Here is a 22,643-nt window from a genome sequence, read left to right on the forward strand (position 1 = left end):
AGTAACGCCAGCCAGAAATATAACTTTATCAGATAAATCGCGGCAAGACAACCAACCCTCCATTATTCGTTACGTTCATGCTTAGCCATATTTGTATAATGAATACTGGCTGCATACGGCGCAGATGGTATGCTTAAAATATTATACAACAATGTCTATCGAAATCCGTATTAAATATTCTGCACGGCGCTCTTCCGGGTTTTGACCTCATCCCTTTTATTGAGTTCTTAAGATTGAAATGTTACTTTTAACGAACTGCAGTTCTTAGCATGAATGAAATTAGAGTTTCTATTAACTGAAATGTCAGCGAACTCTCGAGAATAACGTGCACGGAGGGGGGGGGGGGGACTCTTCCTTCAAGGTATTCAACCGCTGCAGTATCCATACTAACTTAAATTTTCCATTTAATTATATGTCGTGAAGGGACTTCGTATATCATTTATGGTACGCCTCGAGGCTGTGCCACCGACTGTAAATGAGCTCAAACAGTAATTATGAAGACTACAGAGATCGTGGTGAGACGACCTCGCTGTATTATTCAGGTCCAGATTTCTATGGAAACCCCGGGGGAGAGCTGAGGTGTTCGCTCAATGAATTACACTGAACATCTGTGGTTGAATCGATGTTCTTTTTATCCACTGAAGGACAATGGTTAAGTAGGCCTATATGTCTTAAGAGGGACGTTTAAGCATGTGGTTTGACAACAAGACTTCAAATCTATCCAGTTTTCTTCGCGCGCGCTGACAACCGCAGTGTGTGACAGTAGTGACACTGTTATTATGTTCTAGCATATAAATGATAAACTTGCGTCTGTCGTTCTCTACTTTTTTGGTGCTGGGGGGGGGGGGGGTTGCAGGATAAACATAAGGTTACTAGGAAAGTTGAATTTTTTACTGGTCGACTAGTATGATATCAAGGCTTTAAATCAGCACACATCTATGCCAAAATCGAGTCTAGTTATTTTGCACTTTGTGTGTATTACAGGACTGAGTATGAATTTTTTATTAATGTCTGCGAGACCTTTCAGTATTCAAGTGGGCAAAAATGCTTTACATACTCACACACTTGACATGTGTTATTGTGTTGTTTATTTACTGTGATAACTTGTGTACATACGCCCCCAGCACGTGAATGCACATCTGGCCGTATTGCTGTACCACAACGTGTCTTATGGTGGTAAACGTATGTTGTCTGTACATTAGACTAGTGACATTTACACGGTAGGTTGAGGAATTTCTCCAGATCTCTCTCTCTCTCTCTCTCTCTCTCTCTCTCTCTCTCTCTCTCACACACACACACGCACACATCGACACACGTACAAACACACACTCACACTCACACCACACACGTTTCACTCAATACCGTATCCTAGACCTAATGGCTGATAACAGCCTTCTGCAACAAGAGAGAGAAGTGACAAGACTTTATAAAAGTGCTTTCCCACTTTCCCAAGGAATATAAAATTTGTCCTTGAGCAGTTCGATTAACATGCCAGTTATTTTCCTGTCACACTGTTAGCGGTGACACAATCTTCCTGTGAGTGTCTTATGATTACGTGTTTTGTGTACAGCTGTGTACAAAAAGCACATCCGCTTCCTGCCGTCATTGAAATCATAGTATTAAAATGTGTAAAAGATCAATTAACACGTCCTGAATGTTACCATTTATGACTTACTATATAATTATGAGTCAATATTCATGTCAGTGTATAATAATAGGCCGTTTTGAGTGGGGTCCCGTAGACATCTGGGTTACCTACTCTCCACCAGGGCCTCAGATTAATTTTTCACAAAATATTCACAGAAATGTCTTTAGATAAATAGAGAGCCATTTCATTCTCTGGCTTTTTGAAATTTTCGGTTCCTATAGTATCTGCTACCCTTGTAGAAAGTGCCCTCTACCAGGGCCACAGCTAAATGATGTGCACCTTTCTACAACACAACGGAGAAATGCACCGTGAATTCATTAGATACATATCTGTGAATATATAGTGAAAATAGGCCTTCCGTGGCTCTGGTAGAGCTGAGGATACGAGTTAGCCATCTCTATTGCAGCTAACGGCCTGTACGACACGTATAACGAGATTGGGGGAGGGGTGGGGGGTGGGCAGGAAATTCAATTTTAACCTGAAGATATTCTACACTGGTCCTAGACGGCAGATAAATACGCCTCACGTACGTATGTAACAAATAATACAGCAAACAAATACAACTTAATTCCATTTGTTATCCAGGAATACGGAAGCCATTGTGTGTGTCGGAGATGAAAAATAATCGATCTGAACCTGGAGCAACCGAACACGGTCCTAGATCTGAACGAGCTTAATGTTACATGAAACTAACATTACTGGTCTATTTATAGATTGCACACAGCACGTTAACATCGGTGGCTTTTTTAACAGAAGTATGTTTACCAATACAGGTATTTCTGTGGAAATGAAGGGATATTCTTTGATGGGGGAGGGGGGGGTTAGGGGGCATGGATTCCATGCATAACACAAAGTCCCATGTAAGATTAGACAAATTCCAAGAGCGTGCCAATATAAATCATTAGGTATAAATGTAAATTATATGAATAAATATTGTTATCAACAAGATCTTACCTGACAGCAGGGCCAGCTTCTTGGCTACGACGATAGCTTTTAGTTCATTTCCACAGCATTTCAAAAGTTTATACTGCAGGTTAAGAAAATCCGAGAAAGTCCGTTTTATAAACCGCGTCCTCTCATCAGACCAGCGAACCTCCACTATAAAAGCATAATCCGTTTTCCCCGTCTGCGCGTTCTTGATGGTGGCGAAGCCGTTCACTGACGCCTGTTCTATGGATAAATTACAAAAACTTAGACCGTCCCACGTGTTGGAAGCCATGTCCGATGTGGAGAGTAGCTATATAAACAATTTACACTGAGATACCTTTTCCACAAGGTCGCTTAATCTGTGGCAGGGAATATGACGACAGCGAAGTCAGACGTATTTTATAAGAAAGAGTATGTGGAGAAAAATTCCTCACTCTCCCTTTTGCTTCAACTACGTGCTGAGATGGCGCCTTGCCCAAGATTGCCAGCTTTCTATCTCCCAAAACGCACTGCTTTCCTTTAACTCCAACAATCAATAGAAGCCCTTGGTAGATAACGTTGGAATTTTACTCCGCAGCGGTTTCCGACACTGACAAAAAGGCAACGTTCGGTGTTTCTGAACAACGATCTGCTTATCTTTCCTGGCAAAGTTTAGAATTGATCATAACCTGAAGCAAGAGAAGAGAAATATTAGTCATAAAATTCTGAGTCTGGCACTGTTTTCAGTTACCTTCGTCATAAGAGATACGCAAATGAACCGAATCTTCTGAAGGCCAAATAGCGAACCTCGAGCAAAGTAAGGCCAAGCATATATATTGGTTTGTCTGAAATGCCTTACCTAAAAAAAAAGAACCCTGTGAACGGTTCTATCTTAATTTCAACTGGTATTTATCTTACAGTTGCAAGTCAGAGTCTTATAAGTTCAGTCACAAATTGGGCTTTGGCTGCAGCCGAACCAGAATATATAAAGATCCGGTGTACAGGAAATCCGGTACAAGTTGATCCGCATTGCTTCCGATGGACGCTCAAATCAAAACAAATATGACCCATCCATTAAGCACAATAGAACTACATAAATATATAATTTAGAATCCCAGAATTGTTTTAAAACTAAATATTTCTCATGTTGGATTAGGAATAAAATGGGATTCAATCATGACAGAAACACAATGGAAGTAATTAACCCCAATTCATAACAATAATTTTAATGATGAGTAGCCGGATATTATATATGAGTGTGTAATCCACAATCGAGATCAAGGTTTATTTATTTCCAGCTAAAGGTAATCTTTCTACCTGCTTTCCGGGTTTCTGGTTATTCCACTGGACGAGCCTTTCGTTTCCTCGTAAAGAGTGACATCAGTTGAAGCGAGAGCGAAAACAATATCAGATTTCAGCCCAGAGATACTTAGTCGGAAAACGGACAAATGGCCTCAACTTTTGTGAAGGTTCAAATTTTATTACGGTGTCACGGTGTAAGCTTCATATTTGTGACTGCGGTAATAGGTTTAGAGTGACTGTGTCAGCGTTATTGTTTCACTTACAGTTCTATTATTGTGGGCAGGGCACCTTATGCATCACTGCTGTACGAGAGCAACGATATCGGCACTAAATTACAACAGCGTTTTAACATCACCCAGCGTTTGAAATATTACATTTTTTATATATTATATTATATTTTTCTGCGTCCAAATGGCAGTCTTCGGCTACTGACAGAATGGTCGAAATAATTAGAAATAATTGGAAAACTGCCCTATATCACATTCGTATTCCAAAAAAAAATCTAAAATTCAGTCGAGGGATAGCATTTATGACCCCCCTCCCCTCACTCAACAACGGCCTACCCAATTTCAGGGCCACAAATTGACTTTTCAACAGATATTCACAGATACACGTATGTTTCTGGCTAATTCGTGACGGTTTTCAACTGTTCAGCGAGAATATTTGTCAGTATTAATGTCACCATGCACTCAGCTGGTTTCTACTATTTATTGTACGGAGTATTCCAGTCTCAGGGATTTCTTTCACTGCTCATTATACTTTTAATTCAAGTGACAGTGATCTCACGATGTACCTAACACACGTAACACTGCTATATCATCGCTGCTATTGTTCGGCACCTATCGACCTTGTCACGTAACGTACAGTACTGTACCCACTGGAGCTGTGACAAGACACACCGTGGCCGTCCATAAAACAGCATGGAGTCGCTTGATTGCAATTCCCCTCTTTTCTACCTGAGGCAAGCGGAAGATGGGTTTGATGTGTAAGCTCACAGAGAGAGAGAGAGAGAGAGAGAGAGAGAGAGAGAGAGAGAGAGGTGCAATTAAACACCTACTCCATGAAATAAAAGCTTAACGCTTTTTTTTTGTAAACGCAAATCTGAACGAGATCTACTTATATTGGAGTTGCTCATAGCTGACTCATAGCGACAGTATCATGTTACCAGCCTCGACTTTGACGGGCCCGCTTTCCCAGCAGCGTTACCTGTGGGTCCCCGTACCATACCAGTGACAACTGATATCCATGTGTCACCTACTTCACTGTTAAAACTTCACGTTGACATATTTCTGGAGATGATCGCTACGAGAGTTAGCTGGGTGAAGTAAGTGACGGCACTGCGTTAACCTCGGCACTGAGGGCCATGGGGTAGAAATTTAAAATTTACCACGTTTTTACCGCCAACATACAAACAATCAAACAAACAGACAAACAAAACAAACAAACAAACAATAACTAAATAAATAAATAAATAAAAATAGTATTGAATCCACCTTACAGTTTTTCAAGGTTCAACATATGAAATGTCTCATGACTAGAGCAAAGTATCATTTCCACCTTGTAACTATTATTTACACTATCTACTTCGTTCCACGGGAAATGGTGTCACTGACAATGTACTAAACAACCTATGTAAATACTCGGACCTCTTTTATTCTCAGCTTTTCCTCTTCTACAATTCATTCAGGCCTCTGGCTTCCCACGTCCGTGTTATACTATACTCGAGCACTCCCGTCCAACTTTCATCTTCACTGTTGTGTGGGCGGATACAGGGGGTACTGGGGAAGGGGGGGGCGGGAAGGGTGAAGGGTTCGGTGGGGGGGGGGGGGGGGTCCCCTCACACCCTCTTCCGCCAAATACAAAGTATAAGGACGTTAAGAAAGGCGCAATCTGCAGTGTAACACTGTAATAAAACAGGCAAACTGCCACCAGGCAATGTAGCTCAACCCAAGAACTTAACATAAAACTGAATTGTTTAATCCCTGTCGGAAGCATGAACTGGGAGCCTGGGGGCAACTACATATATACCGTGTTCTAGGTTGTGGGATTATTTACGTGAGAATACAGTAACTTGGTCGCTCTGACAGTCTTACTTACATCATAGTTTTCCTGTAACGGTTGCACATCTCTTTGTTAGTCCATACAGCCGAAAAGGAATTTGATATCGATCACAATTCTAATTCCGTATCCCTCTTTTTCTGCACTCTGGCGTGTCAAACATTGACAAAAATTGATCTTCGTCTGCTTAGGTAATAAGAGGCTTGTTTTTCTCGTCTAAAAACGCCCTTTTCTTCAATGATATTGCAACTTTTTCAACGTACCCCTGTATGCACCGCTAGAAGGTATTCTCGAGTGAATATTCCGCACACTAGCAGCAAGTTGATGATTCAAATATGTAATTTTTTCTTTTCGTCTCTCTCAGTATCCTGTCTTGTTCATGAAGCCTGCATTCTGCTGATGTAGACCTATCTACTGAATATAGCTAACATAAATATGTAATGTGCGGATCCAGCAGTATGATTATAGAACACTAAATCCGTTAATGTCGGTGCCTCCAACCTTCACTCCTCTGACATCATCGGCAAGTATTTCACTGGCGATCACATTACAGTGGGCGACCCCAACACCCGCGCGATCCACTCGACTTCTTCCCCTGGTCAGTGAATCTTCAAGATTAACGAAACCAAAGGGATATTCCAAGTCCAAACTGTTCTGCGATTGTGAAAACTGCGTTTATCAGTAACCGGCAGAACCCTGAGAATTTGAAGGATGTATTTAATCCCGTCGTGGTTAATTAGAGGCAGATCCACTGCAGCAGCGTTCGTTACTGCCTAGCATTAAGTGAGCTTCAACGCCCTCTGCGCTAGCCTCGCATCCCGGCCGCTTCGCTCACTGCGCATCCACCAATCAACACGCTGACGGAATCGTCTGCTTTCCCAGCTGTTAATTCCTCCCAGATGCGTCTCTCTTGGACGCTATTGATTTCATTTCCTAAGGACTAATCACCCCTGGTCCTCACGTGAAATCCTGGGGGACGATGTGAGCGTTTTAAACGGGGTTTTGAGCAGGTGGAGAGGATTAGGAAAACAAGGTCGTCATCCACCGTCCACTGCACGCTTTGTTAACTTTCAGTGCCGTGAATTTTGGTACCTGACATTTTTTAGGGAGAGGGTAAGGTAAATATCATATTTTATTAAAAATTATAATCACAAATGTCAAAACTATGTAGGAAACTTTTATAGAATTTAAAAAAATCGATGGTTTGAATTGTTTGGAATGGGCGAGGCATAAAACGGTGACATTTGTGATGATTATGACAAAAAATTGAATATATCTGTGAATTTACTGTTTCAACAATTAAGATTTTCGTTCATTTATCCTGATTTTTTTGGAAAGGCAGCACACCATGATAGTATTAACATGGGCAGTTTAATTTATTGTTTAATGGTGTTGATATCAAAAGAATAAAAATAAAATACAAAGAAAGAGAAGAAGAAAGCATGAGTTGGTAACTGTAAAGTGAGTGAAAGAAAAAATGTAACTCAATAAAAATGAATAGATGATTAAGTGAACGAATAATTCAATTGATGACAAAGTAAAAGATGAAAGAAAATATGGAATAAAAAAAGGCATAAAAATAAAGAAAAAAGAAAGAAATGAACGTAAATTACTTAGAAAAGCCAAATAAACAAGTAAACAAACAAAGACAGGTTGTAATACCACTCGTGGATCACCAACCTTTGATCTCGTTATTTCATGTAAAGGTTGTGACACGCTTCTCAACTCAGCTGTTAATTTTTCTTGTCCTCTCCCTATAATAGATGAGGACCGCCAGTTTAACCTGGACAAAATACGAAGGTGACACTATATAACGGGATATTCCACGCAAGGGGGGAACCTGTCCTTCGGAATGACGTATGTCTCAGGGCAAACGTTTTCTTCAGTAAGGTAGATGAAGTGTGGATTCCGTTTTGTTTTACAGGCAGCATTCAACACATGGACATACATGCGGATTGACGCTTTTGAATGTACCATTATTAAAAGAATAAAATATGGTATTATAATCAACGATTTAAGCATTTTTTGCTGGTTTTGTGAAATAACCTATATTGTCACTGGGTGTGATATATATGATGCGGGGACTGAAATAACCTGTTAAGTATTAAAGGTATATTTTGTGCGTCTGAAAATTACTCATATAATTTTTGATATCTATATATCCAAACCTTCAGGAGATCTCCACAGATTAAAAAAGTTGAAGCAGTTGCTGTCGTGGATTGTAGGCTCTAAATATGCCATAAGCGTAACCGCAGTCATTGCGATAGATGTGCTACACCCGTGGCAGCAGTCATTGCGTTAGATAAGATAAAAAGCGCAATCCGAACCTGCGATAATCTACGATGACAGGGGGTGCTCACTTGGAATCTAAACACATTCAAACCAAGTGCTTAATTTGGAGTTAAATAAACGGGTATATTGTTTAACAATTCTCGTTGCTGACGAAGGCTGTTTTAGTCGATTTCAAGGTGGAGGCCTGGATTCTCTCTAACCTTTTCCCATGGGATCCTTCCACCCCCCTTCCCCTTTGCAAAAGACAATAGGCTGAACGCTTTAACCCTCTGGGCCCTCTCACTGTGTCGTCCCTTCCCTCAGGACCCCCAGTATATATATATCACAAACAACATCATTTTTACCCTCTAGACCCTCCCACTGCGCTGCTCCTGCCTTTTAAATCCCCAAGTTGCTATACCACGAGCAGTTTTTTTAAAACCACGCAACCCCTGAGTTTTACACTCTTCTGGAGATATTTTCATATTTTTTCTTATATTTATTGTTATAATTTTTATCATTATGATTATTATTATTATTATTATTTTTTTTTTTTTGTTTTTTGACACAGTGGTTTGTTATCAGCCTGAGAACCAGAGCACTGACGGTGGCTCCACCTCTGTCCCACGTCCCACGTTGTCCCTCGTTGTCTTCTCGAACTGGGAATTTACAGCTGACAATTATCATTTCTCTCATTCTTACAATTCCTGTTTTTTATTTCTCCAAAACAAATGTCAACAATAACCACTTTTTACACCCTCTATTCAAAATGTAGCAAAGCTGGAGGATGGAACTAATTGTGTCCCCAGAATTTATTATTAAAAAATATAATACCGTTCATTTTATGTATTTTAAATCTGAGAGTAGACTAATAATTGTTCATTCAAAATTGTCAAACAATTTAATCCCTCTAATTTGTTCTATTTTAATAATAATTGAGTCTACAATAAACCCCTTACAATGCTTATTGTCCGTATTCTTATGGAATTCAGTAAATAATTCAAATATATGGTATTACAATAACCCTTATAGAGGGACCACTGCCACATCTACATAAAACAACTTCAGAATTGTCTTCTATGACACAATAAGTCTGTAACCCTCTGTCTTCTATCGAAATAAATAAATAACATGAAAAAGTAAAATGAACCTATCGGCATAATTTACTGGGCAATTATTCTACTCGAAATCCAATATTTGTTTTAAATAAACCTTGTGTAAATCACATACATCCAATAATCAATAATCTTAATTAGTAAAATAAATCAAATTGTAGTTTGATTCCCCATTTTCATTACTCATTGTCCGTATTCTTATGGAAAACACTGTTTATAGCAATTTATACCTGAGGTGACCATTTGTAAATAAAAGCACATGGAATTGGGGGGTGGGACAACATTTTTGACCTATGTGTGTGTATCTCTCTCTCTCTCTCTCTCTCTCTCTCTCTCTCTCTCTCTCTCTCTCTATATATATATATATATATATGTATATGTGTGCGTGTGTGTGTTCCTCTGTACAAGTATAATTCATGTAGAAGAACGGGGATGCAGAGTGGAAACGAGGGGTGTGGGTTGACTAATATTACCCCTACTTCCAATGCCATGTGGCAGAGCGAATGAGGAGGGGGTTGTAATGGTGAATTGATACAGCCAAAGGGCATTGACCAATTGCATAAACCTCATTATCTAAGGGCGTATTCCCAGAGCATTTAGATCGATCTATCCCCGCGGGGAGTCTCACTAGATTACTGTCAGATAATCCGGCTTAAATGTCATTCCCGCCTACTACAAGCTGTAAGGGGGTAATTAACATTCGTGCCCGCTCGGCTGACAGCTATTTAGCGTGAACCCCCAGGGAGGTAGGTCGATCTAAAGTAGATCGATCTTATCTCTGGAAATGGGGTCTAAGCGTGTATTAACTCCCTATGACGACGAAAACACCGATGTACCTGTAACAGGAATGGTAGTCCTAGGAATAGAAGTCAGGGCTCCCATACGATAAGAATAGTCAGGCCCGTAGCCAGCAATTTCAAAAGGGGGGTTCTTTTTCTGAAAAAGTGGACCTTTTTCCATAAAAACTTTATGTACCTAGGTCAAATTTTACCCAGAGTGGACCTTTTCCCAGCAAAAGGGGCGGTTCTTTCGAACCCCCCGAACCCCCCCTGGCTACGGGCCTGATAGTTAAGGGTTATTTGGGTTATTGGAGTTAGTATATGGGACGAATGTCACCTGTACAAGGTAATGGGTAGCGGAATTCCATTCCTATTACACCGGACCATATCTTGCACTCGTTTTCCCTGACATTTTGAATTATTTCCTTATTCCTTTAACCAAATGGCAGATTCCGCACTTATTCATTCCTGAGACGGAATAATTGCTCTATTGGTGAATCTTTATAAGAAATTATTTTGATTTATTGCATCTTCAAAACTGTCTGAACATCAAGTGAACCATTTGAAGGATTTACCACAAGAAGACAGTTAATTGCTGACAAACTGTCACCTGCTTCACAGATATTATACAGCATACAACATAAAAGCAGCGCTTTACAATATTACACCAGCATATAGCTGCAGATACATTACTCACTGACCACAAATAGGTTAACCCAGTAACAGGTTGCTCATATGGCTTAATACGACTGTGATCTGTTCCATTTCACACATCTACAACGAAGGGTTCTTTGCGATGACACAGGAAATATTCATAAAATGAAATGAAATGTGCTAAATGACCACGAGGGTAGCATTATAGGCAGAGCCAGTTTGACGTGACCTGCATACATGTTAATTTGTTCATCTGTATGATAAAAGACAAATACTGTGATAAAGTGCTGAAAATGAAGAAACTCATGTGAGAACCAAACGGGAAAAACAGATGAAGAAAGGCTACGCAGAAACATTTTAACATTAAAAAAATTCTTATAACCAATCTTAGATGATAGAAATGTCAGATTGAGATGAAGATTCTGGTGTCGATCAGGAGCCTGAAATGTGGATTGAAAATAAAACGCTTACTGGAGGTAAGACAAAGAGAAAATGGTTGAAAACAAGATAAAATATAATTTAATTTTTAAAACAAGAGCTGGTGATGCCAACGTGATACACCCAAGTGAAGCAAGATGGATAGATAGATAGATAGATAAAAATATATTATTTGGTTGGTTCAAAATAGAGGGAAATAAGAGGTCAGTTGATTGTGGTGAAACATAAATAAAAAAGGAGAAATAGTTAAATAAAAGCTACGTAAATATTAAAAAAGGCAACTGGCATTGTAAAATGTCACTTCAGTGACCGGGGAATGACACATTTTGTCAATGAACTAGATGACAGTGATCGAAAATATTCAGTTTTATTCTAGCTTACATTTCAGAGTGATATTATGCTTATAAAACTCTATCAATGATAAATGAAATTGGATTTCCATAAGTATTTATCAATAACCTGATAAAAATGCAGCGCTTTATTTGATGTTTGATGTTTTTAATCTTGAAATTAGATAGCTTACATGAAACCGGTTTTATTATTCACGTTCAAAGATAATGGGAAAATGGAAGCTGTCCGACCTATCCACATAATTAGATATGCGAGGTTATTGCTATTTTCATAGTACCTCTCCACATTTCAAGAAGCTTCAGATAAAAGAGAATACACTCTGAATGCTCTCTGAATATATGTCTGGATACATAACGTGGAGACTAAGAGGTTGGGTGTAAGCTGCTGCTGCTGCTACTACTACTACTACTACTACTACTACTACTATCCACAACCAAGTGGTCGTAATTGTACTATGTTTATTTTCTCCTATTTTTTCCACTTCTGTTGATATTCCGCAGGGTGAAAGCTAGCCGAAGTTAAGTAATGAACACGGCAATGTACGCCTTCGTAGCATTGACTGAAATGACCACATCATTTTTTTAATGATTTTTTTCAGCATATATGCAACACTGATAACACATTTCGAGGAGAACCAATTAGCCTGTTGTCTTGCAACTCACAGGAGTGATCAGTCTGACTAATATACAGATCGAGTTTGAAAAGAAGCTTGATCGGTTTAGTTTTGATGAAGTTATGCCTTTTTTGAATATACATGTAACTGGTTTTTCCTCAATTTTAATTCTTAGGCATGTTAACAGTCTCATTATTGAAATAATTAGATTCGTAGTGTTTTTTTCATTTACATTTTCTGCATCTTAACAGTGTTAGTTGATTATATAAAATGATGGTAAACCTGTTATCGGGTATTGTGTAATTAAGTGTCAAAAATGGAAATAAACTGGTATCATTGCAGTTTGTCAGATTCAATCATTCACTATGTTCAGACTCTCAGCATGGATCAAATTGGACATTTAAAATTGTTCTATTGATATTTTTCCTATCTCGACAATTTTCTTAGTTAATAATAGAAAATATCAGTAAATTGATTATTCTGATTTATGTAAAAAGGTATCGAAAATGGAAATAAACTTTTTTCAGTACAGTTATCTCTTGTTTACATTTTGGCATTTTTAAGGTATGACTCTGAACTTCCATGGGCTTGAAGACTTTTGCTAGTCACATTTTTCTGAATATGCATGATACTTTTATTTTATAATTAAAATTGATGATCATTATGCTGTTAAGCATAATGTAATGTTGCATCAAAATTGAAGAAAACTCTATTTTGGGCACTGCCTCCTTGGTGACCATTAAAGGAAAACCATGTCACTTATTCTACTAAAACTAAAAGGAAAGAAACATAGGACTAGAATACAGCTTCATTTGGAAAATCTGTCTTATTAGTTAATATTCTGGAATTTATATAGTTTTTTGTAAAAATTAAATTTTTACAAATCGGCATTTTCAAGGTGTGAATTTGGACCTCCATGGGCTTGAAGACCTTTGCTAGACACATTTTCTGAATATCCATGATACTTTTGTTTTATTATTAAAAATTGATGGTATTTAGCATGATGTAAATGTAAGGTTTGTTGTGATTGTGTTCGGTGTCGTATATGTTCGTATGTGTACGTGGAGGTCACGGGTTGAAAGACCACGCCCCATAAAATTTGATTTCCACCTGAAAGTCGGACGGAGATGCAGGTTGAATAACTGATAGAGTTATTCCAGTGATCTTGCAGGCAAGTTTAACTGTATTTAATAAGGGACCAATCCATAGTTTAAATTCATACATTTCTAAACTCGTATATTTATTTTATGGTGTTTTTGCCATTGTTATATTTTTGTTTCTTTGTTTTATTAGAAACGTGGCACTAACCGTTTGTATTTAAAATATTGTATCTTACAACATATTGTCATTTAATGCAATAAAATAAAGATATTTAATTCGTAGGACTATTGAAATAAATGACTACGAGGGTGGGGTAAGTCATACCAAGGTTGATATATTCTGCATGCGTGTTAATTGATTCTTTTTTAACGATAAAAGGGAAACGTTGTAATTTTAGTTGTATTTCAAAATGAAAACGATCATGAAAGTCATTATGCCAATCAAGAGGGGGTCGACAGATGTAGAAAGACTGACAGACAAAATTTAATGATCATTTTGAAATTCTAAGCATAAAAATATTTCTGTAGTATTTATAGAGTCGTGATATTTTAAATGAGAGAGTTAGATGGGAAACCGGGAATCAGTTTTGGTGGTCACATCTTTAACAACCTGCGATATGCGAATGACACCGTTCTGATTGCCGAAAATGAGGCGGACTTACACGAATCTCTAAACATCGTGGAAACAAAAAGTGGTGAAAAAGGTCTGGAGTTGAACAGCAAGAAGACGGAAGTAATGGTTGTTAGCCGAAAGAAAGAAATAGCTAACTGTAAAATTTACACAAACGGAACAGAACTAAAACAAAACCCTCTTTTTAAATACCTAGGAACTCGTATTGCAGCCGATGGGTGCAGCGACACGGAAATAAAATCAAGGATTGCTCAAGCAAAGGCAGCTTTTCAAAAAAAAAAAAAAAAAAAATGAAATCAGTTTTAACCAACAAACATCTATCAATTATCACGAGAAAGAAAGTTTTACAATGTTACATCGAACCTATTCTTATGTATGGATGCGAAGCTTGGACCCTAAGTAAACAAATGAAGAAGAAAATCGAAGCAACTGAAATGTGGTTTTACAGACGAATGATGCACATACCTTGGACTGATAGAAAAAAAATACAAATGTGTTGAAAGATGCAGACGCCAAAAGATCGCTCTTTAACAAAATTCGAAAACGACAAGCAAAAATTTTCGGCCACATTATAAGGAATGGGGGTCTTGAGCATCTGACCACTACGGCCAAAATCAATGGGAAAAGAAGCCGCGGAAGACAATGGGAAAAAATCAGAGACGGTCTGGTATCCTGGATGGGACTGGAGACGACAGTTGACTTGCTGAGAGCCACTCGGGACTGAGATGTGCGGAGACATGATCACCAACAGGGCCGTAGCCTGAGCAAAATGCCAGGGGGGGCAGTAAGCGGACACGAGGGGGCAAAGCCCCCCAAGGGGGAGGGGGTGTCCCCCTACCAGTGTGGAAAATTCTAAATCCCAGGGGGGGCAGCTGCCCCCCCTGCCCCCCCGGAGGCTACGGCCCTGACCAAAGCTGAACGGCAGGACACTGAATGATGGTGATGATGATGGTGATATTTTAAAATATCAAATTGTTTTTAAATCACTTGATTGGTTTCTGAAAGATGATTTAAATGAAGATTAACCGTTGATTTTCCATAAATACACAGTTCCATTTGACACGTAAGATGCATTTGATCTCTTGTTTGATAGAACGTAGAAAAGGTGATTTAATTGTTTTGACATTGAAGGTTTCATATTCAAGGTTTGCGGCATAGAGATGCTTTCAGCTGGCTCAAACACTTCATCAAATATGCGACGTCTTTCCCTTTTTCCACCACATTACCTGAGCCCCTAAACGCTAATTAAAATCTTCAGATGGAACTGAATATACTGACAAAAACACAAATGACAACATATGGCAGTTGAAAACAGATTTTGCTATTCAAGAGTCATAACGGAGTGACTGGGGCTGGGGAAACTTACGTACACCAGTGTAACGCGCGTCTTTCTATAGCTAAGACAACACCGTGAAACAGTTTGAATCTCTATATTTTCCAAATTATCATTTGTAAAAGAATTACACGCCCCACAGAAGACCCTCATATCAGTCTCTAGTCACAGCAACGGCCGCTGGTGCGTCTGACATTATCATGCTGCTACCAGGGCTCTCAATCGGCAAGGTATTCTTTGGGATAGGTTTTGTCTGATGTCTGGTCTTTTTAGGATGTCTGTAAACTCTACTTTGGCCACTAAAAGCGGTACAGGTGAAATTTGACAGGTGAAAGTCACGCGGTTTCAGTGTTCTACGCAGAAATAGGTATGGTCCCCAGTTCATTAGAGAAACAGACAACGATGTTTTGCTGTTTACAGTGGCTTTTTCAGAGGTCGTCTGGTTTCTAACTTGATAAAATCTTTCTGGTGTTCATTTTAATCCTTTTTACCTATGACATTTTATAAGATTTATATCGTAAAGAGGAAGACGGGTTATCATGTAACTGTAACTCGAACTGAACATATGAAGGATAAGATGACACGCGTGCGCAGTCTGGAATATTCCTGAACGTAATAAGATGGAAAAAATAAGTCTTACGTAATCTAACCACACAAATTTTTCTGCTTAAGACGGCTGAAACCCGCATTAATTAAGCTAGAATGTCTTCAAAAATACTAAATATTTCAGACATTAAGGTACCTTGTGGTTTAATTAAGAAAGGCTTCTGGGTTTTAGTGGATGAGTCAAAGATTTTCTTAAGTCTCCCTGGGAGGGGGGGGGGAGGTGGGTAGCAACGTGTCATTATTACTCAGTGTCTGCTGATAACGTTATGATAGTGGACGGGGACAAAAAAGAACAATTTTTATATTGTCCTCCCTTTTTGTCAGATGCCTGCTAACACATTCAATTTGTAGATTATAACTCATTGTACCCCCATAAGTAAATAAGTTATTGTAAATGAATATCGAAGGAGAAAAACGCTTCGAAAACTAAATGGCCTATTGAATTGGTAGTAATCGTTGTAGTAATCGTTGTCCGACACGCTACATGTATTAGAAGTGGCCTGGGAATTCAGTGATTTTTGGGTTTGTTTGTTTTGTATAATTTTGCTTTAAGCAAGGCATAAACAACCTTTTCTCACTTTCAATACCAAGGCGTTAAATTATTTCACTAATTAAAATAATGGATAACTAGAAAAACACTCAGAGAGCGCAGACATCCGCCAAGGCAGCAAAGTCTCCATCCAATGCCGTTTCACCCCTAAATTTTCATTCTATAATGATTACGTTTTGATTATTTGATTATTTGATTGATTGATTATTGATCCGGATCACCACCAAAAACTAATCATCTGTTTCTTGGCCCACTTCTGACAGTTCCTGAAAATTTCATCAAAATCGGTCTATAACTTAGTTTTTGATTTTTGATTATTGATTGATTAGTGATCTTACTATTTTGCTCCATATTGGCGTCGCAGTGTACATCATTGGTCAAATGATCGAAGGTTTCTATAACGTCTAGGATAGTTTTGTGCTGGTCGACCAAGTCACGACTTAAAATGTATAAATATGAAATATATGAACTTGATAATTTAACAGTCTTCGCAAAAGATCTCGCATGCAGCGAAATGACAAAGACCACCGAAACATACTTTGAAATTAACAGTAAAAATTGAGTAAGAGAGATATTAAGTGGAGCTTGAGATTCTTCTTTCTCTCTCTCTTATTTCTTTCTTTATTCTTCATTTTTATTTGTAAAACCCACAACTCCTCTGCATCAACCTACGCACATTGTCAGAACGCGCACGCGCACTCTCAGTTTGCTCACGTGGAAAATTGCTGCGTGTCCACCTTTAAAAATTGTATAAATAGGAAGAACGGAGGAAAGAGCGTCGCAGTTGCCCTTTCTACTTCTAGTCTGCTACACATTGGACAAGAAAGGGGACTCTCTTGAAGATGACAGGACAAAGAGGCGTGGCCGTGCTTCTGATCATCGCTTTGACAACGGTGACATCCGTAACTGGCGCGGGTCCCGTCCCCTTTACTCCGCAGGAAGAGGCTCAGAGAGACAATGCTACAGCTGAAATGGCTGACCTTCCAGCCGAGGATCAGGAGCCACTGCCCGCTGGTCCAATACGTAAGTTACGTTTTTTGCAAACGTGACCGAATATGAAAACAAACATTTATCGTTGATGACTTTAACTCAAGTGTTAGCAAGAATGTTATTGAGCTGCACGTTTGTTAATCTAACGCTACTAAATATAGACTTGACATTTTATATGTAATATTTTTTATCAGTTTTTTCTTATTTTGTTTCCCGGTAAATAAAAACAAGGATTAAAATCGTGTTCTAATAATTTCAAATATCTCTTTGATGTCCCTGTGACATCAGTTCATTAAATGAATTCGCCAGAGAAGCAAACAAAAATATATTGCCTATTCTTAGTCGTGCGACAACAATTAAAAGCTATATGTTGGATCTCCATCTTTTCCAAATTATCATCTTTAAAAGAATTACAGTCGCTGTTACGCCTGACCTCATCTGGCTGCACTGCTACCAGAGCTTTCAAGCGGCAAGGCATTTGTCGGGATAGCTTTTTAAAGTTAAGTCTGCAATAACATTCCAGCCATAGGCCTATTTTGTTCAATTTGGTTCGTTTTCGTTGTAGGACATGTAGGCCGTTGATTTGGCGAGTAATGAGCTCCCTACATGTAGTCTATGTGGGCCAAAATTTTGATGACAAAGGTAGCTGCTCATTTCTTTGGGTCTGTAAGTTATCTGATTTTATATGTGCTCTATGTGAACCGGCAATCTTATAGTGCAACCTGAAATTGTTCCTACGGTGCCCGTTATCAAATGGTAGTCAATTTTTTTCCCTAGATTATTCCTTTATTTGATCTGGTTCAGATTTTCAGCAATGACTACCATTGTTTTGGCACCAATGTGGTATCCACTCTAAATACTGAAGCTTTCAATGACCCTAGTAACTTCAGACGCGGCACACACTTCGTCGTAGACCTCTTCAGGATTTCTTTTAACTCTGTTTTGAATAGTTTAGCGGTACAGATGAAATTTGACTTCATTAAAGAAAGCCACGCTGTTTCAGGGTTCTACTCAGAAAAGGTCATAGTCTCTATTTTGCTGTTCACAGTGCTTTCCTCATAGGTATTTTGGTATTCCAACCTGCTGAAACCAGTTTGGTGTTTGCTAAGGGGTCTTGAAAAACGCGTTTTGGTGGCAATTTACCCCTTATTCAGAACACTATGACAGGAAACTGTGTTACATGTACTTATCATTTTGTAACTTAAAAGAATGGATTGACATACATCTCAAGTTGGAAAACCAGCTATATTGGGTTATTACTCCCAAATGTATGACATTTGTTGTGAAGTTTTCATTTTTCTATTCCCGGTATTTTCAAAGTGAAAACTTAAACTTCATGGGCCTGAAGCGTTACGTTAGGTACACATTTTACTTACAACCATATTGCCTGTTTTACATTATTAAAATTTGGTGCTGACCCGTATTAATGTATTATGTCATCAGAATTGACAGTTTTCTGTTTTATGCATCGTTTTTTCCTGGTTTTTGTCTGTACATTTGACATCTTTGTTATCTTATATACCATAGGTCCCAAAGCTTTTCAATACAGAAGTTTTTACTTTTCAAATCCCTCTGTATTGTGTCTAGCGTATCATTCACCTTCAATAAGATCATTAAATGGAGCTTTATGGAGGTACTGGAATGCATCCAAACCAGTTTTCCTTTTTCAATCAAGTTACCCCTGATCATTTCAGCGGCAATCCCGGGTTGTGAATGCCATGCGCACGTGATGTCCGCTATGTTACGTGTGATGGGAAAGTCTTCAGATATAACACCCCGCCCACCGTTATAGGTGTAATGGCAAAGCCTATAATAAGCTGGCTTTGGTATATAATAACGGAACAGGAATTCTTTGATGGAGGACCGAAGACCCGTCTGTCAGCAGTGAAATTCAAGTCCTTTTTTTTCTACGTGAAAATTGAGTACAAAAAGACTATAGATCCAGATGGACTGTACAAAGTAACGGTAAGTCACTCCTCTGCCCCCCCCCCCTCTCTCTCTCTCCCTCTGTCTGTCAGGCCACTTAATATACTGCTTCCAAAAGTTAATATTATACTTGAATAGGGAGACATAAATTGGCAATGTTACCGTGACTTTGAATTTTACATTTGACCTAGTTTCACCATAAACTAAACTTTTTAATAAATTCCGACCCTTATATCTCCAGTACTGGCAGAGATACGCCCGAAGTTATTTGAATAGGTATTCACATATTATCGTCAATCTTAAGGTGATCTTGACCTTTTACCTACTTTTCAGCTAACGTCTGTATAATGTAACCGTGGGACAGTTCAGGTTCGAGACGTGAACTTCGCAAATTTCATCCATTTTATCTCCAGAACTGGCAGAGATACGCCCATAGTTACAATTGAACTTGATTAGGAAGATATATACTGGCAATCTAACTGTGACCTTGAAATGTACCGTTGGCCTTATTTTCACTATTAACTTTGCAATTTTCTCTGATATCTCTGATATCCCCAAAATTGGCAAAATTACCCATATAGTTACTATTGAAATTGAATAGGAAGTCATATTCTGGCAATCTTACTGTGACCTTGAAATTTACCTTTGACCTACTTTTCATGATGAACTGAACTGCAAGTTTTCTGGTAGAGATACGCCCATGTTTACTATTGAACTTAAATAGGAAGTAATGTATTGGCAATCTTACACCTGAATTTAATCTTTAACCTACTAAGATGTTCTTGAATTTGACCTTTGACCTTTGACCTACTTTTTCACCATGGATTGCATATGTTATGCCCCTCATATCTACAAATCTTGGAAATCTTTAATATCAGGTGCAATGTAGGTTATTTGGAACAGATTTTTCAACATTTAATGTGGCACATTATTGTCTTGTTTACGATGTATGATAGATAAATAAATAAAGTAATAGCATGATAAAACTCATTAATTAAATTTTGCAATATCCGGAGGCGGTATCGCGTCTCTGATCCACTAGTCTATCACTGTGTTATCATGAAAGACTAGTATGTCCCTAGACAGAATCGAACCCACATCTGCCTGCTTCGTAGGTAGGCACTCTTACAGCTAGGGGATCCGATAGAAGGATATTCTAATGGTTGGACTCAACCCTTTCCAAAAGTAAACACAGTTGGGTATATGAATAAGGAACCAGAGTAAAATGCACTTTTAAACTATGGTACTAGTAATACGTGTGTGTGTGCGCGTGTGTGAATCATTTACTTTTATTATATAAAATTCGCAATTTTTTTGCTGCATGAGTAATTTTATTTGTTCGTTTGCTTGTTTGTTTCTCTGTTCAGTAGGAAGAGTAATGAACAGATTTTGATAGAATTTTAAGGATAGGTCACAAATGGCCCAAGGAAGAAAGGATTAGATTCCATTAATGAATGAATGAATGAATGAATTGATTAATTATGTACAGATTTTGATGACATTTTCAGGAGAGGATTAAAGAAAAAAAGATCAGATTTTGGTGCTGATCCATTAATTAATTTATGAATTAATAATTACTTTGTTATTTCTTTTGGCAGAGGATGTGCTATCTGAGTCCTTTTTTAGTTATAAATTTAATGCTTATTATTATTATGGTAAGATAACAATATCATCATTGCAGGTGGGAAGTGAATTTGTACCTGGTCTGCCGATATGGGTTGGTTTTGTAAGCCTTGGTCCCGGTGCTGCAGAAGGTGTGATCTTCGAGGGGCGTGGTTTTCGGATTTCGGTAATTCTGAAAGATGGGGATTTCTACATTGAGGTTCGTTGCACGTTCCTGCCACCCGTCCTGTTTGACATTTGGATACTTGTGGCCCGACATTGTCTCCAGATTCACATTCCTCCGATCTGGGACATAGAAGGGATATGTGGGGATTGGAACGGAGATCCAGGAAACGATGTTACGACACTTGTCGCCTGGCCACAGGTGACAGCTATACCGTTTAGGGGATTCCCTTAACAGCAAACCACGCCGATGACGTAAGTGGATTGAAGTTTATCCGTAACATGTATACAAATTGCTTTAGTTACTCTCTCTCTCTCTCTCTCTCTCTCTCTCTCACACACACACACACACACACTTGTGGCATCCCCTAGAAAACGTTTTTCCTAAAAACTTATTTCACATCCGACTTATCAGATTTAATACCATTAATTTTGTATCCTGACTTTCACCCTTTTGTTCTCTTTTACCGGTACATAAATAATTTGTGTGCACCGATCAAAATCATGACAGACGCCAGAAAAAATAATCTTTCTCTTATGTCTCTTTTAACCAGGATGTTACTCGATGATCAATGGCGTGATGACCAAAGAGGATTACCAACAACTCTGTACAAACTGCCTTCTGTCTTCAGTCACTGATGTTCATGTGGAACACGGGAAGCGCTGGACGCCATTTTATGTTTCACAGCCGTTGACATAGGGTTACTACGGACCATGTCACTTTTAAAACACTATTCCCATGGAATCTTTCTGTCTGTTGACTAACAGAACTGAGAAAAGCTGATTTTTGACTCACTTATTGTTCTTTGGTGAACGTCCATGTGAGAGTAGAAAATCGACAAAAGGAACGGAATTATGGACAATGAAACGGAAATTTGTGGGGGTGCACGCTACTCTTTCGGTTCTACGATAACTGTTCTATTTTTTTGTTTGTTTGTATTTATTTTGACAGTGGTCGAAGTGCAAATTCTTGCATGTGGGTTTTTGTAAAGAGATTGAATCAAACATTTTGCCGTAACAAGTTTCTGACATTATTTCGAGGATGTAAACAATTATGGAGAAATCTCCGAACACAAGACTGATCATAGCGGAGAAAAACACATTTGGCACTTAAAACAAATGCAATATGTCGCAAAAGAATAAGAGTAATTCTAGTACTTTTTCTAATTTTCACAAGTCTTGATTGATGGTGAAGTACAGTGGAGACGTCATGCAATGATAATAGCTTCGAAAATTTCAAATGTATTTGTATTTTTAATTTTTGATTTATATTTCTCTTCAATTCGTTTCGCCGTGCTTGTGGCTTTAAAATCGTTATTAAATGATATCATAGAAATCAAATATCTGTAGTTTGTTTTAATTATGTTTAAGAGTATTCCGTTTTTTGGTAAGGAAGGGCTAGGATACAACATGTTAGATCTTAGCGGAGGGGAGGAGGGGGTCACAAGTATGAAATATTACAAACAGACGGCAGGAATAATACCACAATTTGACGGATAAATGCTTCTTTTTTAATTTCTCTTTTAAAAGTGCAAGAAGAGGTATTTCAGAAGCTGAGGGCAGGGCACGTGCCCACTGCCCCTGCCT

General features: G+C 38.5%; 2 protein-coding genes across 3 annotated transcripts in view; one reads left to right on the top strand and one right to left on the bottom strand.

The window, feature by feature from the left end:
• Positions 1 to 6,711, bottom strand: part of LOC106181749 (uncharacterized) — a 28,991-nt gene extending 22,280 nt beyond the window's left edge. The window contains exons 1-2 of one of the 2 annotated variants that reach the window (XM_013566220.2): positions 5,954 to 6,711; positions 2,603 to 3,243 (exon numbers count right to left, since the gene is read on the bottom strand). In XM_013566220.2, coding sequence (XP_013421674.2) covers positions 2,603 to 2,867 — 265 coding nt within the window. In that variant the 5' untranslated portion in view covers positions 2,868 to 3,243; positions 5,954 to 6,711. Of the gene's footprint in view, positions 1 to 2,602; positions 3,244 to 3,871; positions 4,045 to 5,953 lie in introns of those variants that run through there. The other variant, XM_013566222.3, reaches the window with a different exon arrangement.
• Positions 6,712 to 10,870: 4,159 nt separating this feature from the next.
• On the top strand, positions 10,871 to 22,283 carry LOC147762032 (uncharacterized). The gene is made up of 5 exons (XM_087011761.1): positions 10,871 to 11,209; positions 17,159 to 17,378; positions 19,040 to 19,310; positions 20,953 to 21,311; positions 21,611 to 22,283. The coding sequence occupies exons 1-3, from the start codon at positions 11,147 to 11,149 to the stop codon at positions 19,135 to 19,137; spliced, it is 381 nt and encodes a 126-aa protein (XP_086867887.1). The 5' UTR covers positions 10,871 to 11,146; the 3' UTR covers positions 19,138 to 19,310; positions 20,953 to 21,311; positions 21,611 to 22,283.
• The last annotated feature ends 360 nt before the right edge of the window (positions 22,284 to 22,643 follow it).

This window comes from Lingula anatina, chromosome 4, assembly GCF_051362555.1.
Source record: "Lingula anatina isolate TDL-2025a chromosome 4, LinAna3.0, whole genome shotgun sequence".
Classification (NCBI taxonomy): Eukaryota; Metazoa; Brachiopoda; class Lingulata; order Lingulida; family Lingulidae; genus Lingula; species Lingula anatina.